Source organism: Bufo bufo, chromosome 4 (genome assembly GCF_905171765.1).
Source record: "Bufo bufo chromosome 4, aBufBuf1.1, whole genome shotgun sequence".
In the NCBI taxonomy this organism is placed as follows: Eukaryota; Metazoa; Chordata; class Amphibia; order Anura; family Bufonidae; genus Bufo; species Bufo bufo.
The window spans coordinates 53,569,118-53,587,857 of record NC_053392.1 but is presented as its reverse complement, the minus strand read 5'-3'; the positions used below and the strand labels follow the sequence as shown (position 1 = coordinate 53,587,857).

The window sequence follows — 18,740 nt, the reverse complement described above, 5'->3', positions numbered from 1 at the left end:
GACTCAATATGCCCCTCACGGAATACCTTGGGGTGTCTTCTTTCCAAAATGGGGTCACATGTGGGGTATTTATACTGCCCTGGCATTCTAGGGGCCCTAAAGCGTGAGAAGAAGTCTGGAATATAAATGTCTAAACATTTTTACGCATTTGGATTCCGTGAGGGGTATCCGCTAACTTGGGCCAAAAAAATGTCTGAATGGAGCCTTACAGGGGGGGGGGGATCAATGACAGGGGGGTGATCAATGACAGGGGGGTGATCAGGGAGTCTATATGGGGTGATCACCCCCCTGTCATTGATCACCCCCTGTAAGGCTCCATTCAGATGTCTGTACAGTATGTGTTTTGCTGATCCGATCCATGTATCCGTGGATCCGTAAAAATCATGCGGACATCTGAATGGAGCTTTACAGGGGGGTGATCAATGACAGGGGGGTAATCAATGACAGGGGGGTGATCAGAGAGTCTATATGGGGTGATCACCACAGTCATTGATCACGCCCCTGTAAGGCTCCATTCAGACGTCCGTATGCGTTTTGCGGATCCGATCCATCTATCAGTGGATCCGTAAAAATCATGCGGACATCTGAATGGAGCTTTACAGGGGGGTGATCAATGACAGGGGGGTGATCAGGGAGTCTATATGGGGTGATCACCACAGTCATTGATCACGCCCCTGTAAGGCTCCATTCAGACGTCCGTATGCGTTTTGCGGATCCTATCCATCTATCAGTGGAGTTTGTTTTCAAACTCCTTACCACACATTTGGGCACCTAGAATGCCAGGGCAGTATAACTACCCCACAAGTGACCCCATTTTGGAAATAAGAGACCCCAAGGTATTCGGATCCATCTATCAGTGGATCAGTCTATATGGGGTGATCACCACAGTCATTGATCACGCCCCTGTAAGGCTCCATTCAGACGTCCGTATGCGTTTTGGGGATCCGATCCATCTATCACTGGATCCGTAAAAATCATGCGGACATCTGAATGGAGCTTTACAGGGGGTGATCAATGGGAGTCTATATGGGGTGATCACCACAGTCATTGATCACGCCCCTGTAAGGCTCCATTCAGACGTCCGTATGCGTTTTGCGGATCCGATCCATCTATCAGTGGATCCGTAAAAATCATGCGGACATCTGAATGGAGCTTTACAGGGGGGTGATCAATGACAGGGGGGTAATCAATAACAGGGGGGTGATCAGGGAGTCTATATGGGGTGATCACACAGTCATTGATCACGCCCCTGTAAGGCTCCATTCAGACGTCCGTATGCGTTTTGCGGATCCGATCCATTTATCAGTGGATCCGTAAAAATCATGCGGACATCTGAATGGAGCTTTACAGGGGGGTGATCAATGACAGGGGGGTGATCAGGGAGTCTATATGGGGTGATCACCACAGTCATTGATCACGCCCCTGTAAGGCTCCATTCAGATGTCCGTATGTGTTTTGCTGATCCGATCCATGTATCCGTGGATCCGTAAAAATCATGCGGACATCTGAATGGAGCTTTACAGGGGGGTGATCAATGACAGGGGGGTAATCAATGACAGGGGGGTGATCAGGGAGTCTATATGGGGTGATCACCACAGTCATTGATCACGCCCCTGTAAGGCTCCATTCAGACGTCCGTATGCGTTTTGCGGATCCGATCCATCTATCAGTGGATCCGTAAAAATTATGCGGACATCTGAATGGAGCTTTACAGGGGGGTGATCAATGACAGGGGGGTGATCAGGGAGTCTATATGGGGTGATCACCACAGTCATTGATCACGCCCCTGTAAGGCTCCATTCAGACGTCCGTATGCGTTTTGCGGATCCGATCCATCTATCAGTGGATCCGTAAAAATCATGCGGACATCTGAATGGAGCTTTACAGGGGGGTGATCAATGACAGGGGGGTAATCAATAACAGGGGGGTGATCAGGGAGTCTATATGGGGTGATCACCACAGTCATTGATCACGCCCCTGTAAGGCTCCATTCAGACGTCCGTATGCGTTTTGCGGATCCGATCCATTTATCAGTGGATCCGTAAAAATCATGCGGACATCTGAATGGAGCTTTGCAGGGGGGTGATCAATGACAGGGGGGTGATCAGGGAGTCTATATGGGGTGATCACCACAGTCATTGATCACGCCCCTGTAAGGTTCCATTCAGACGTCCGTATGCGTTTTGCGGATCCGATCCATCTATCAGTGGATCCGTAAAAATCATGCGGACATCTGAATGGAGCTTTACAGGGGGGTGATCAATGACAGGGGGGTAATCAATGACAGGGGGGTGATCAGGGAGTCTATATGGGGTGATCAGGGGTGATCAAGGGTGATCAAGGGTGAATAAGGGGTTAATAAGTGACAGGGGGGGGTGTAGTGTAGTGGTGCTTGGTGCAACATATTACTGAGCTATCTGTGTCCTCTGGTGGTCGATCCAAACAAAGGGGACCACCAGAGGACCAGGTAGCAGGTATATTAGACGCTGTTATCAAAACAGCGTCTAATATACCTGTTAGGGGTTAAAAAAATCACATCTCCAGCCTGCCAGCGAACGATCGCCGCTGGCAGACTGGAGATCCACTCGCTTACCTTCCGATCCTGTGAACGCGCGCGCCTGTGTGCGCGCGTTCACAGGAAATCTCGCGTCTCGCGAGATGACGCGTAGATGCGTGACTGTGCCTGGGGCTGCCACCTCTGGAACGCGAATCTGCGTTAGGCGGTCCGGAGGTGGTTAATAAAGGCTGAAGTTATGAGGCGCAGGCCTCTCCATAACTTCGGCACATCCAGCACCAGTTCTAAATTTAAGACAGCTTCCGAGCTGTCTAACATTTAGAGAATTTTCTACACCTGAAACAGGCCTAGAAAATGATGAATGAGACGGGCCTACCTGCCTGTACCATTCCCCGCCCATGCCATGCTCACAATTTTAGACCGGACGTGAGCGGGTCGAAGTCGCACATAGTGCCGCAATTAACCATTGCGCCATCTGTGCCTGAAATACGCCTAATTTAGGCGTATTTCAGTATAGTAAATGACCCCTATAATGTTCCAAAAAGACCTAGATTGACCAAAATGGTCCCAGAATATTGCTTAACATGTGTGTTGTGCACAAATGTCACACTGGCAAATACATCTGTAATGTGGCTTTGAAGCTGAACTTAAAGGCTATGTATAGCTTTGGTGGCAATTTTTATTTATTATTGCATCGTACTCCTTTTGAGCTAAAAATCTTTTCATTTGGTCTTTATTAAAAATATTGAGCCATTTTTCCTGCACAGCTTTTAGTTTATCTAGTAGCTGGTTCTGAATTTTCTCTCTGCTCCGTCAGGCAGTGGGCTGATGGGCTCCTTATTTCCGATCTCTGACCTTATAAACAATCCTTACAGCTCAATCCTTATCTTACTGATAAGATTGTGACTTAACCCCTTAAGGATCGGGCTCATTTTCACCTTAAGGACCAGGCCATTTTTTGCAAATCTGACCAGTGTCACTTTAAGTGCTCATAACTTTAAAACGCTTTGACTTACCCAGGCCGTTCTAAGATTGTTTTTTCGTCACATATTGTACTTCATGACACTGCTAAAATTGGGTCAAAAAAGTTAATTTTTTTGCATAAAAAAATACAATTTTTACCGTAAATTTTGAAAAAGTAGCAAATTTCAAATTTTCAGTTTCTCTACCTCTGTAATACATAGTTATACCCCCAAAAATTGTGATGACTTTACATTCCCTATATGTCTACTTCATGTTTGCAGCATTTTGGGAATGATATTTTATTTTTTGGGGATGTTACAAGGCTTAGAAGTTTAGAAGCAAATTTTGAAATTTTCAGAAATCTTCAAAATCCCACTTTTTATGGACCAGTTCAGGTTTGAAGTCATATTGTGAGGCTTAGATAATAGAAACCTCCCAAAAATGACCCCATTCTAGAAACTACACCCCTCAAGGTATTCAAAACTGTTTTTTCAAACTTTATTAACCCTTTAGGTCTTCCACAAGAGTTAATGGCAGATGGAGAAACAATTTTGAAATTTATATTTTTTGGAAAATTTTTCAATATAATCCATTTTTTCCAGGAGCAAAACAAAGGTTAACTGCCAAACAACACTCAAAATGGGTTGCCCTGATTCTGTAGTTTGCAAAAACACCCCATATGTGGTCGTAAACTACTGTTTGGCCAAACGGTAGCACATAGAAGGAGGGGAACACCATATGGGTTTTGGAAGGCAGATTTGGCAGGACTGGTTTTGTTTATACCATGTCCCATTTGAAGCCCCCTGTTGCACCCCTAGAATAGAAATTTCAAAAAAGTGACTCCATCTAAGAAAGTACACCCCTCAAGGTATTCAAAACTGGGTTTACAAACTTTGTTAACCCTTTAGGTGTTCCACAAGAGTTAATGGCAGATGGAGAAACAATTTTTAAATTTCTATTTTTTGGAAAATTTTCCAATATAATCAATTTTTTCCAGGAGTAAAACAAAGGTTAACTGCCAAACAACACTCAAAATGGGTTGCCCTGATTCTGTAGTTTGCAGAAACACCCCATATGTAGTCGTAAACTACTGTTTGGCCGAACGGTAGCACATAGAAGGAGGGGAACACCATATGGGTTTTGGAAGGCAGATTTGGCAGGACTGGTTTTGTTTATACCATGTCCCATTTGAAGCCCCCTGTTGCACCCCTAGAATAGAAATTTCAAAAAAGTGACTCCATCTAAGAAAGTACACCCCTCAAGGTATTCAAAACTGGGTTTACAAACTTTGTTAACCCTTTAGGTGTTCCACAAGAGTTAATGGCAGATGGAAAAACAATTTTGAAATTTCAATTTTTTGGAAAACTTTCCAATATAATCAATTTTTTCCAGGAGTAAAACAAGGGTTAACTGCCAAACAACACTCAAAATGGGTTGCCCTGATTCTGTAGTTTGCATAAACACCCCATATGTGGTCGTAAACTACTGTTTGGCCGAACGGTAGCACATAGAAGGAGGGGAACACCATATGGGTTTTGGAAGGCAGATTTGGCAGGACTGGTTTTGTTTATACCATGTCCCATTTGAAGCCCCCTGTTGCACCCCTAGAATAGAAATTTTAAAAAAGTGACTCCATCTAAGAAAGTACACCCCTCAAGGTATTCAAAACTGGGTTTACAAACTTTGTTAACCCTTTAGGTGTTCCACAAGAGTTAATGGCAGATGGAGAAACAATTTTGAAATTTCTATTTTTTGGAAAATTTTCCAATATAATCAATTTTTTCCAGGAGTAAAACAAGGGTTAACTGCCAAACAACACTCAAAATGGGTTGCCCTGATTCTGTAGTTTGCAAAAACACCCCATATGTGGTCGTAAACTACTATTTGGCTAAACGGCAGGACATAGAAGAAGGGGAACGTCATATGGTTTTTGGAAGGCAGATTTTGCTGGACTGGTTTATTGACACCATGTACCCTTTCAAGCCCCCTGATGCACCCCTAGAGTAGAAACTCCATAAAAGTGACCCCATCTAGGAAACTACGGGATAAGGTGGTTGTTGTTTTGGGACTATTTTTGGGGTAAATTTGATTTTTGGTTGCTCTATATTACTCTTTTTAGAGGCAATGTAACAAAAAAAATTAATTCAAAAATTGTTTCTACATTCACTATTTGGTTTTGTGGAACACCTAAAGGGTTAACATAGTTTGTAAAGTAACTTTTGAATACCTTGAGGGGTGTAGTTTCTTAGATGGGGTCACTTTTTTGGAGTTTCTAGTCTAGGCTACATCAGGGGGGGCTTCTAATGGGACATGGTGTCAAAAAAAAAAACTGTCCATCAAAATCTGCCTTCCAGAAACCATATGGAGTTCCCTTCGTTCTATGCCCTGCCGTGCTGCTATATAACCATTTACGACCACATACAGTATGGGGTGTTTCTGCAAACTACAGAATCGGGGCAATAAATATTTAGTTTTGTTTGGCTGTTAACCCTTGCTTTATTACCGGCAAAATGGATTCAAATTGAAATTTTGCCCAAAAATGGGTGTTTTGGCACAGTTTTTATTTTATATTTTTAACACCGTTCATCCGAGGCGTTTGGTCAAAAGTTATTTTTATAGCGACGACTTTTACGCACGCGACGATGCCCAATATGTATGGCTCTTATTCTTTGGAGACACTAAGCAGGCATCCTAAAACTGCGGCCGTCCAGATATTGTAAAACTACAATTCCCACCATGCCCTGCTGATGGCTGTAGGTTGTCTGGGCATGCTGGGAGTTATAGTTTTACAACATCTGGAGGGCCGCAGTTTGAGGATGCCTGCTCTAAAACTAATATTTTTTGGGGAAAGAAAAATTGTTTCCGTGTCTCCAAAGTCTGAGAGCCATTGTGTTTTATGTTCTCTAGTGGACTGTTGAGGATTATAAAAATTTAGTACTCCATGGAAGTGTGATACTCCCTGAAGCAATTGATAATGCAGAGGCCCGGATGATCGGGGCAAGTGTCACATTGAGTAGTGGTGTCCTTCCGTATCCCCCTCTTGTGACACACTCTGCACTTTTTTTGGGTTCGTCCCTTCTTTCCAGTATGGGGGACCACACCTGGAAAGTGTTGGCCAGGGACGATCCGGGCGCCTCCAATTCCCGAGGTACTCCGGCCTGCTCTTTCCCGGTCCGAAAAGATCAGGTCCTTGAGGACTGCCTCATAGAACTGGAGGAATGTCCCTGTGCTGCCAGCGCTTCGGGATAGTACAAAAGAGTTGTACATGGCAACCTGTACCAAGTAGACCGCAACTTTTTTGTACCATGCCCGGGTTTTGCGCATGGCATTATATGGCGTGAGGACTTGATCAGAGAGATCAACTCCTCCCATATACCGATTGTAGTAGACGATACAATCGGGCTTGAGGACCGTTGCCGCGGTACCTCGCACAGGGACAGGGGTGATGCCGTTACCGTGGATTGTGGACAGCATAAGGACATCCCTCTTGTCCTTATACCTGACCAGCAACAGGTTTCCACTGGTAAGTGCACGGGTCTCACCCCTGGGGATAGGTACCTGGAGGGGGTAGGCAGGGAGGCCGCGTTGATTTTTCCGCACGGTCCCACAAGCGAACGTGGATCTGGCGGCAAGGGACCTGAACAAGGGAATGCTGGTATAAAAGTTATCCACGTACAAGTGGTAACCATTATCCAGCAGTGGGTACATAAGGTCCCACACGAGTTTCCCGCTAACACCCAGAGTGGGGGGACATTCTGGGGGTTCAATACAGGAATCTCGCCCCTCGTACACACGAAATTTGTAAGTGTACCCTGAGGCACTCTCACAAATTTTGTATAGCTTCACGCCATACCTCGCCCGCTTTGTGGGAATATATTGGCGGAAACTGAGTCTCCCCTTGAACGCAACGAGAGACTCATCAACCGCGACCTCCCTTCCAGGTACGTAGGCCTGCTGAAATGTGGCCCCAAAGTGATCGATGACCGGCCGTATCTTATACAGCCGGTCATAGGCAGGATCACCTCGGGGTGGACATGCTGCATTATCGGAATAATGCAGACATTTCCGGATGGCCTCAAACCGGTGACGTATCATGACCATACTGTACAGTGGGGTCTGGTATAGGACGTCCCCACTCCAGTATTGCCTGACACTGGGTTTTTGGACTAGACCCATATGCAGCACGAGGCCCCAAAATGTCCTCATTTCGGCTGCACTGACCGGCGTCCAGCCACCGGGTCTAGCCAAAACTGAGCCTGGGTTTTGAGCGACGAACTGTTGGGCGTACAGATTCGTCTGCTCCACCATCAAATTCACCAGTGAGTTACTGAAAAAAAAACTAAAATAGTCTATTTCAGTAAACCCCACTGTGGGAATCTGGATTCCAGGATTGCCAGCAAAATCCGGAATCTCAGGCTCAAAGTCCACTGGGGGACACCAGCTAAGTTCATCGGCAGGGGGCTCCGGTGGACTTATTTGGTGGGCCGGGAAACCAGTACGAACCCCAGGGCGGCTCGTACTAGGGTGGGCCACAGGATCCCTGGCATGTGGGGCCCCTGGCTCCGCCTGGCGGCGTCTCCGCCGCCTTGGTGGCTCATCGTCATCAGATGATGATGAGGAGGATGCGGATGATAAAAGGAATGTGGGGTCATCCTCATCCTCACTGGGGCTCTCAGAGTCGGAGGCAATCTGGGCGTATGCCTACTCGGCCGAGAACATCCGGCGGGCCATGGGTGTGTGTGCGTGTAGGTGTGCGTGTGTGGCAAACTTTATTATATGTGCGTGTGTGTGGGGGCAACGGGTGTTCGCTTACTAAAAAGTCCAGGCAAAAAAATGGGCAAGTGTTAGGAAAAAAAAAAGTTAAAACTTGCTGATCAGCGGTACAACGCTGATCAGCGGTCGGTGGGGTGGTGGGGTGGTGGGGCGGGCAATGCGCTAACAGTGGACGGACGCTAAAAAGTGCCGGCCAGTCAGCGCACGCAGAAAAAAAAAAGTGGTGGTGAGGGGGGGAGGCTGGTGGGGGGGGGCTGGTGGGGAGGGGGGGCTGGAGGGGGGGGCAAGTGGCAGGGGGGGTCTGGGTTAGGGTTAGATGGAAGTTTGGAAGTTTGGAATAAAAGTACTTTTTTTTTTTTTTTTTTCTAACTTACTTTTCCCTTCTTTCCCTGCCTAACGGTGCCTCTCCCTCACTGACCCTAACCTACCTGGGTGGCGATGGGTGCAGGAGGGTGATGGATTCCGATTAGGGGGACACAGGAGCTGGTGCTGGATGATGCTGCACGGTCAGGGTGCTGGACAGGAAGAGGAGGGGAGAGAGGAGCGCAGGAAGTTTGAATCTCGCGCCTCTCTCCCCTGCACCAATCAGCACCCTGGACAGCGGCATTCAGCACCAGGGCCAGCACCGCCTCTCCAAATCCTCGGACTGTGATAGGTGGTGTATAATTACGCCACCGATCGCAGTCTTTTTCCGGTTCATCGGGTCACAGGACACCCGAATGGACCGGAAACGCAATTCAGACCTGCGGTTTTCTGCGATCGCCGATACGGGGGGGTCAAATGACCCCCCCCTGCATTGTTACGGGATGCCGGCTGAATGATTTCAGCCGAAATCCCGTTCCGATTAACCCCTGCGGCGCCGGAGTTTCGATTTTAAGTCAGGACGTACCGGTACGTCCTCGGTCCTTAAGGACTCGGGAAATAGGGCGTACCGGTACGTCCTAGGTCCTTAAGGGGTTAAATAAATGTTTATAACCTTTTAGTAATTTACAGATAAGGGTTATTAGATGACAACAGAGCAAACATTAACCCTTCCTTACAATACAGTAGATAAAATAATGGTGTGCATTATATATAGTGATGGACAAACATCAAATGTTCGCGCAGTGCGCGTTCGCAGCGAGCCCCATTCACTTTAATGACAGGCAAACCTGAAAAACCTTCAGCTCATATTTGCAGCCACCAAATACTTACTAGAAGTGCCAAATAGTCCCACAACATGGACAGTGACATACCAGAGTGGGATCAATGGCAAAAATTCCCACAAAATATATGTATTTTAATCAGGGGCCATTTTTATGCGTCTTAAAGGGAAACTCTCAAAAATGTGCCCTGCTGGAGCCTTGAAAAATTTTATTTTAGGACACGGGAGTAAAAACATCAAGTGATTATGTGGCTGGAGGTATATTAGATGGACAGTGGATAACAATTTTACTGTAGGCCAGTGTTTTGGATCTGGTCAAGATACCAGGTAGGTTAATGTACTGCTCCAAATTAGTAGATATTGTCATTACGTGCACTGAGAAATTAAGCAAAAACACACACGCTGGGGTCAAAGCAAAATCTCTATAGTTTATAAGGTGTTCATACAGAATATACCCTCCTAGTGGGAGGTAACTAAATGTGGTGCATTTTTATTGGTTAAGAAGAGATAGGAGATAACACTCTAGGCAGAGGTGAAGTGAAAATGTATTAAAGGGGTATTCCCATCTTAATGATCACTGTTAAATCTTCTCCCGGCGGCATGCGCGTTCCAGAATACTTCAATCAAGATGGAGCCCGCCCCCTGCCGAAACCAGGAAGTGACAGCGCGCCGGGAGCAGGTAAGTATGAAACAGCGTGTTGGGAATACCCCTTTAAGCCCGCAGCTCCATGCCCCCCTTCTTCTCCTTTCTCAAGTGCTGTGTAACAGGCTGACTTAAGAAACCAGCTCACAGCTCTGCAGCCCCCCTCACTGCTAGGGCTTTAGGATTGTGCTCCTTTCCCCCATCTTTAAGATAGTGGGAAAGCTGTCTGCCTACTTGGGCGTACTGCCAGCCAGGAGGCAGAATGTTTCTACTAAGTGCTGGCTGGGGATTGGGTCCATCTTAGTTATATGTATGACACATAAGTATAAAAAAAAAAATATATATATATATATATATACAAGTATCCATTCTGTTTCAATAGTCCATAACACCAGTACAGGCCCCAAAAATTAGGCATTCACTTGACAGAAAAGAACAAGTGATTATGTGGCTGGAGGTACATGAGGCGGTCACTGTAACAATTTTACTGTAGGCCAGTGAAGTACAGGCCCCCAAAATTAGGCATTCACATGACAGAAAAGGCCTTTTATGCTGCTGTATATACATAAGACAAGGACAATTCTTTGTTCTGGGTGGTGGCGGATTTGTGTGGGCAGGCATGAGAAAATTCAATTACACGTGGTCATCACAGGTGTTTAATTCCTCTGAGATCCATGCCTCATTCATTTTTAGAAATGTGATTTAGTCCACACTGTCGTGAGGTAGGCGAGTGCGCTTATCGGTCACGATCCCCCTACTGCGCTGAACGTCCTTTCGGACAGGACACTCGAAGAGGGGCAATCCAAGAGTTCCATGGCAAATTGTGCCAGCTCTAGCCACAGATCAAGCCTGCACATCCAGTAGTTCAGGGGTTCCTCGCTTCTCAGAGCTTCCACATCGGGTTAACGGGTTAGTTGGACACCTGTCGGTCTAGGCTGGATCCGGAGGGCAGCTCTCAATGGGCTGGCTGCAAGAATGATCTCATATCCAAAGTGACCAACACATCTTCAAACTGCCCTCTTCTTGCAGGCGCGGTAAGATTGGTACCCGCACATGTTTCGCTGTGGGTGGAAATTCCTCTGCCAGCGCCCGCAACAGCAGAATGCAGCATCTCTCTCAGCAAGGCCTGGAAATGCTGCATTATGCCAGTTCTCTGTGATGCTGGTAACATGTCCGCCATTTTGTGTTTGTACCGGAGGTCTAAGTACGTTGCCACCCAGTACTGGTCCTTGCCCTTTATGCTTTTTATACGGGAGTCCCTCTTCAAACACTGGAGCACGAAGGCCCCCATTTGCACTAAATTGGAAGCGGAGAAGTGGCCTGGCTCCTGCTTTCCGCCCAGGATAATGTCGTCCTCAGTCTCCTCCCCCCAGCCACGGACAACATCAGGGATCTCCGAAAAGTTCAAAGTCCCCGTCAAAGCCTGCTCTTCTTGCTCCTTCTCTTCCTCCTCCCCCCAGCCATCATTCTCCTCCCCTCCTCCTCTTCACACTCCTGCTGACGTGTCTCAGATGAAGTAGCCCCCCTGGGAATTCATTCAGTATTAAGACTTCAACATCTTCCAACTACTGCTCATCGACAGCTTGATCAATGACACAACGTAATGCATGCTCCAGAAAGAAGGCGTAAGGTATGATGCCACTGATGGCGCCCTGGCTGCGACTGACCAGTTTGGTTATCTCATCAAATGGCTGCAGAAGTCTGCATGCGTCGCGCATGAGCAGCCACTAGTGCGGTAAAAAGAAACCAAGCTCCTCAGAACCTGTCCTGCTGCAGAGTTTGTACAGGTAGTCGTTAAAGGGAACCTGTCACCTGGATTTTGTGTATGGAGCTGAGGACATGGGTTGCTAGATGGCCGCTACCACATCCACAATACCCAGTCCCCATAGCTCTGTGTGCTTTTATTGTGTAAAAAAAAACGATTTGATCCATATGCAAATTAACATAAGAGTCATATCTTACTTGTGTAACCAGAGATGAGTCATATTTTCAAGCTCTGACTCATCTCAGGTTAATTTGCATATGTATCAAATCAGGTTTTTTTACACAATAAAACCACAGAGAGCTATGGGGGCTGGATATTGCAGATGTGCTAGTGGCCATCTAGCAACCCATGTCCTCCGCTCTATACCCAAAATCCCGGTGACAGGTTCCCTTTAACGGTACGTTACTGCTGGTGCAGCCTATCAAGCATATACAAGGGGGAGTTCCAGCGCGTCGGGCTGTCACAAATCAGACGTCTGACGGGCAGGTGGTGTCGCCGCTGAACGCCAGCTAGGCGAGCCATGGCCGTGTAAGATCTTCTAAAATGGCCTGCCGCAAGACGTCTTTGACCCCGGGGTATTTGGCAGCGAATCGCTGCATGACTAGGTTCAGTACATGTGCCATGCATGACACGTGTGTCATTTTGCCCTGTTTCAGCACGCTCAGCAGATTGGCACCGTTGTTGCACACCACTTTACCATCTGTCAAATTGAGCGGGGTTAGCCACTGATCGACCTGTGTCCGCAGAGCTGAAAGCAGTGCAGGACCAATGTGGTAATGTCTCACCTGGCACGTCAAATAGGTTCTGGGGACCTTGGGGGGCGCAGCGGAAGAGGCAGTAGCAGTGGAAAAGGAGGAGTCAGCCGAGGAGGATACGGAGAATGGAGTAGGAAGAGGAGAAGAAGAGGCAGGCCTGCATTCAATCCGTGGCGGTAACACCAAATCCACACGGGTGCCACGGGTTACATCTTTGACGGCCGTCAGAAAGTTCACAGAGTGGTCAGTAAAAGTTATGTACCTTCCTGCCCGTGTTTGCTAGACCACGTGTCTATGGTCAGATGTATCTTGGCACCGACACTGTGTGCCATAGATATATTCACTTTCCGCTGAACGTAGCCATATAGCTCTGGGATGCCGTTCTGGGAGAAATATTTTCTTCCAGGGACTTTCCATTGCGGTGTGCCAATGGCCACAAATTTTAGAAAGGCCTCTGAGTCCACCAGTTTATATGGCAGTAGTTGGCGGGCTAGCAGCTCCGACAAGCCAGCTGTCAGCCGTTGTGCAAGAGGGTTATCCGGCGTCATCAACTTTTTATGCTCAAACATTTGGGACACGTAAGCCTGCCTTCTGCCAGATAAAAGCGACGACGGCACGGTGGAAGTTGGAGTGGCGGACAAATGGGAAGAGAGAGGAGAAGGAGAAGAGGCAGGACGTGGAGCGCAGGAGTGTGGCTTTGTGGGTTCTGACGGCATTGCTCCCACTGGGCTCAGTGATAGGAGGCTAGGTGCCTTCTTAAGGCGGTCATCCCTAGGTGAGTGTTGGGCTGACCATGACTTTTGCGTTGACAGCACAGGCTGGAGATGGCAACACTATTGTCAGCAGCTGACATGTAAAAAAAAATCCCACACTGTGGAGGCATGTGCCGGCGTCCTGGGAGCGCAAGATGTGACCGCGCATGATAGATGGCTAGTTTCAGATACATTTGCAGTTTGCTATTTTCCTTTGGTGCACTGCGAGTTCTGCCTGCTTCTCCTCCTTCTCCTCCCTATCTGCTGCTTCGTCTCTTCCTCTGACCTCCCCTCCTCTTTCTTTCTTGTGGGCACCCACGTGACGTCCATCGACAAGTCATCATAGTCACCTTCACTACCACTGAAATTAGAGATCTCGGAGAAGGCAGCAACAGCAGGGACCACCCTCCTTGAGCTGATCTGGGTACTGTCATCAGACTGCTGGGTGGCGGCCGTTGCTACCTCCTCTTTCTCATCTGATGCCAAGAATGGCTGCGCATCGGTAAGGTCTGGGAATGGATGGGAAAATATTTCCTCTGACTCGAGTGGAGGGGCTATGGTGGTGTCTTTGCGGGTGCACACAGCAGAGATTGAGGAGGGTGCAGATACAGAGGATGAGGAGGGTGCAGAAGCGGAAGGCTGAGTGAGCCACTCAACCAGCTCTGGTGACGTAATCGCACGCACATTCTCCAACTTCGCACTTAGGCTCCAGCCTGGTACACCTGCCCGACCCCTACCACCCCTGCAGAACGACCTGCCTCTTCCTCTGCCTGTCATTTTCAAAATGACCCTGTGCCAAAGTCTCTAGAGAAGAGCAGTATTTGTGGAAGCAGGTATATCACAGGCCTAAATCAATATTTGGTGGAAGCAGATATATCAAACCCCTTAATCAGTATTTTGTGGAAGCAGATATATCAAACCCCTTAATCAGTATTTTGTGGAAGCAGGTGTATCGCAGGCCTCAATTAATATTTGGTGGAAGCAGGTATATCACTCCTCTTAATCAATATTTTGTGAAAGCAGGTATATCGCACCCCTCAATCAGTTTTTTGTGAGAGCAGGTAAATCAATCCCCTTAATCAGTATTTTGTGGAAGCAGGTATATAGAACCCCTAAATCAATATTTGGTGGAAGCAGGTATATTGCACCCCTCAATCAGTATTTTGTGGAAGCAGGTATATCAAACCCCTTAATCAGTATTCTGTGGAAGCAGGTATATTGCACCCCTCAATCAGTTATTTTTTGGGCAACGGGTATATAACACCCGTTGCAAATAGTTGTTCCAATAGCGCTTGTCCCTCTATATACCTGCGGTATCGCAGCTGAATCGTACACAACTGCTACACAATACAAATGCACTATATACTTTCCATGTTAGAAAGTATATAATAGGTATATCACACCCCTTAATCAGTTTTTTGGGGGCAACAGGCATATCACACCAGTTTCAATTAGTTATTCCAATAGCGTTTGTCCCTCTATCTAGCTGTGGTATTGCAGCAGAACCGCACACAACTGCTGCACAATACAAATGTACTGTAATATACTTTCTATGTTAGATTATAAGTATATCACACCCCTCAGTATATCACACCTATGACTTTTGTGGCCCTATAAGCTAGCATTTGGTGTCCCTAACAATATGTCCCTGCTCCACAAAGCAACCTCTCCCTACACTGGCAAAACACAGTAAAACACTATGTAAAATGGCTGCCAGATCGGGTTCTGTTATAGGGTTGGGGTGTGTTCATTTTCTAAAACGTCTCAATTGGCTGTCCTGTCCCACCTGATGGATGTGTCATGTGTCAAAGTTCAGCGCAATGCAAAAGAAAATGGCGTATGCGAACTTTGCCGCATGTTCGGTAAATCGCAACCGAGCAAAGTTCGTTGCGAAACGACCGCCGGGCAAACCGCAAGGCCATCTCTAATTTTATATATATATATATATATATATATATATATAATTTTTTCTTTTTTTTAATTCATGGGATAAGCCATGATACCACTCCCAATCAAAGTGCAGAGGGTGTGACAGTTGCAGAGAGAGCAGAGCCTCTAGGTGTAACAGCAACGCCCTCGTTGCTCCTAGACGCTCATTTACATATATAAAACATTATTTTTCTCATCAATGAGGGCACATATGAACATGGGACCAACACAGATGCCTTCAGCTGCCAAGCGTAACAGGTCATACAGTTTCATAGGTATAAATCTGCTGACAGATGCCATTTAAAGAACATATCCACTTATCACAGAAAGTCAGAAATCTAGGTCAAAAACGTATACAAACTTTCTACAATAAAATTTACTATTTGTTAGCTATAATATGTATTTTCTCCCACCTCCAGGGAACTCGAATCATCCCGGTGCTGCATTCTATACACAAAGACAAAGAATACTTTGAGAAACCACATGAGTTTTATCCAGAGCACTTTCTTGACTCACAAGGAAATTTCAAAATGAGTGAAACCTTTATACCGTTCTCAACAGGTAACATTCATACTGGGAGAAATTATTGTAGGATGGATCAGGTTATAAATGGGCAATACTAGAGAAGAGGCCACTATAAAGAACTTTATCTGTCAGCAGAGAGTTGAGCCACCATAACAAAGGCCTATCATTGCACTGCTGTTACTCACTAGAGAAGATTTGAGAGTCCTCATTCACTGATACCTTTAAGATGAGGACTAAGGCTGAGCGAATCGACTTCGGATGCTTCATCTGAAGTCGATTCACATAAAACTTCATTGTAATACTGTACAGAGCGGGAGCTCTGTACATTATTAGACTGTATGGGCTCCGATGAGCCGAAGTTATTACTTTGCAAAGTTTCACGAGACTTTGTGTAATAATTATTTCTGTAAAAAACCTTGATACCGAACCTTGATACCACTTGAAACCGAACCAGAGTTTTTTACTGTAAGAATTAATTCACAAAGTTATTACACAAAGTATCGTGAGACTTCACGAAGTAACAACTTCGGCTCATCGGAGCCAATACATTCTAATACTGTACGGAGCTCCCGTACAGTATACAGTATATATCCATACGCAGTAGATCCAAGCTGTATATTACAGTATTACAGACAACATTCTACAGGAGCCACCCGGATTGGAAAGAATGCTGATTCCAGCCTTTAAAGCCTTAGATGCTGCAGCCTGTAGCATAGATGGCACCTAGTTGGTTAGACAGAAAGAGGGAGCTTCCTCTGTCACCCCATCACCTAACCCTCTCCCCACACAATGTGATCACTGGGTGCTAACAGTAGTCAGAGATATGTACAGTAATGTGCCTGGATTGATCACCGCTGCAGCCAATCATCTGTAGACCAATGAGAACAATATGCTGTAGCAGTCATTGCCATATGAAAGCACATCTCCACTAATATTTGTAACCAAACAGTAGTGGGAGTATTGGACCAGCATCTACAATGATGCTGGAGAAATGGTTGAGTATGCAAAGCTTTTTTATTTTAAAAGGCATCTGTCACATGATCAACCCTATTAAACCAGGCATGTTGCCTGGTAGGGTTGATCATACTGATTAAAATTATAATTGTTATCTCTGTCGGTAGAATGGTTCTCGAGATATCTGGGTTGTTTTGTGTTATGTAAATGTGCTGATTTGAGCACCAAGAGCTGGACAGAGCCCTTGGAGCACTGCTTTTGTAACACACTCTGCTCTGAGCATTCCACCTCCCCCTTGATTGACAGGACTTGGCAACTCGTCTAGACCCTGCATTTTTGTGCCTACGCTGCTTTGTGACTTGCTGCTTGCACAGTAGATCTGCTTCTCTTTCCTGAGCAGCTCGGATTCAGGCTGTTCATGTGCAGGAGATACAAGACTACACCTGGAAACGTAGGAACTGAAGCTCACAACTCCTCTTCCAGATGTAGTTTTGTACTGCAGCATCAATCCTGACAATTATGGGAGAGGCGGGAGTGCCCAGAGCAGAAATGCATTACTAACGCAGTGCTCTAAGGGCTTCAGCCTTGGTGCTCGAACCCTTCTCATTGACATTGTACGGGTTGTCTTAGATTTTTAATTATCTAAGCTAATAGTGAGAGGAAACTGATGGAAATGCTTATGGAATATTTTAAGCTGTTGCTCAGACCTGGCCAGATGATTACGATCGTCAATGTAAGTAGACATACCCCAGAGCCTGAGGGGGCTCAAAAGGTCCCTCTTCTCCATATGAGGAGACCCAGTGTTGGGGTGCTTAGGACCCACCAGTAAAATTCCTTCTAGGAGCCCGATGTATAGCTACAAGCAAATACTACCTGCTTAGACAGCAGTAATATACTCAAAATTATTGATTATGGGGGTCCCCTCAGTGACTTCGAGAAGGCAGGACCCTGGAAAAAGAAAATACTGGCTGGTATTCCTCTCTGCCTGGAAGTCTTCTCTGCCACACAATTTTTTTTTAATGAACGCATAGGCTGGTTGAGATGCTGTAAGCTGCCTATTCATATCATATGTAGTGCAATTAGTCTACAGTGCGTTGTGCCTCTTGTGCAAGGGGTGGGGGACTGGGGGCCCACTCTTGCTCAGATGCCCACCAGGGATTCATCTGTTCCCCTGTGGGCCAGTCGGAACCTGAGGATGCCAGTACTATATGAGAGGCCCAGGAGCCTCAGGTTATACTACTTTAATTTAGTACTTCTAGGGGTTGTTAAATGTAAAAAAAAAAATCATTTTACACCTCTACATACCCAAATATTGCTGAATGTTCACACAGTAGAAGCACTACTACATATTATGTTAATATTATTACTTGTAAGTATTTATATTATTATTGTTTCTTTATTATTTTCATAGGCAAAAGAAGTTGCCCTGGCGAAAACTTGGTTAAAATGGAGCTATTTCTGTTTTTCACATCAATTTTGCAAAATTTCACACTCAAGGCCTCACCAGGAGCTAAACTAGACCTTACACCTGCATTAGGGACTACAAATTCCCCCAGACCTTTTGAAATCTGTGCCATATCTCGCAACTAGTCCATAAGATCTGTTGATTCTTGAATGGAAAATGTTGTTTATTTTTTTCCTGGGTTAAAAAAGGTAAAAAGTAAAATCATGATATCACTCAAATAAACTGCAATTGAAAGAGCGAAGAGCATGGTTGACCCACTATCTCCTTCTTCTCCTCTCATTGCAACTTTGATTGACACAATTGGTGTCTCAAGCACTACTTACTGTCCTATATTCCCGGTAGCTATAGGTTCTAAAAAACAGACCCCCAGCTATCAGATGCATACTACTTCTACAGATGTGTGCTTCCTTAACTTACATCCTGGCTCAACATATCCTGAGATGTTTGGCGTGAGATAACCAGCTTTTTAAAATTGTGATTTTATGATATTCTGTCACAAGATGTCTATCCTACATGTGTTTGTGTGTGACCATCCAGTGGTTGTGATGTGAATTACA

At 45.9% G+C, this 18,740-nt stretch overlaps 1 protein-coding gene across 1 annotated transcript in view; it reads left to right on the top strand.

The window, feature by feature from the left end:
- Nucleotides 1-18,525, top strand: part of LOC120997243 (cytochrome P450 2K4-like) — a 113,345-nt gene extending 94,820 nt beyond the window's left edge. Inside the window, exons 9-10 of the mRNA XM_040427247.1 lie at nt 15,659-15,800; nt 18,130-18,525. Coding sequence (XP_040283181.1) covers nt 15,659-15,800; nt 18,130-18,308 — 321 coding nt within the window. The 3' untranslated portion in view covers nt 18,309-18,525. The remainder of the gene's footprint in view (nt 1-15,658; nt 15,801-18,129) is intronic.
- Nucleotides 18,526-18,740: the final 215 nt, after the last annotated feature.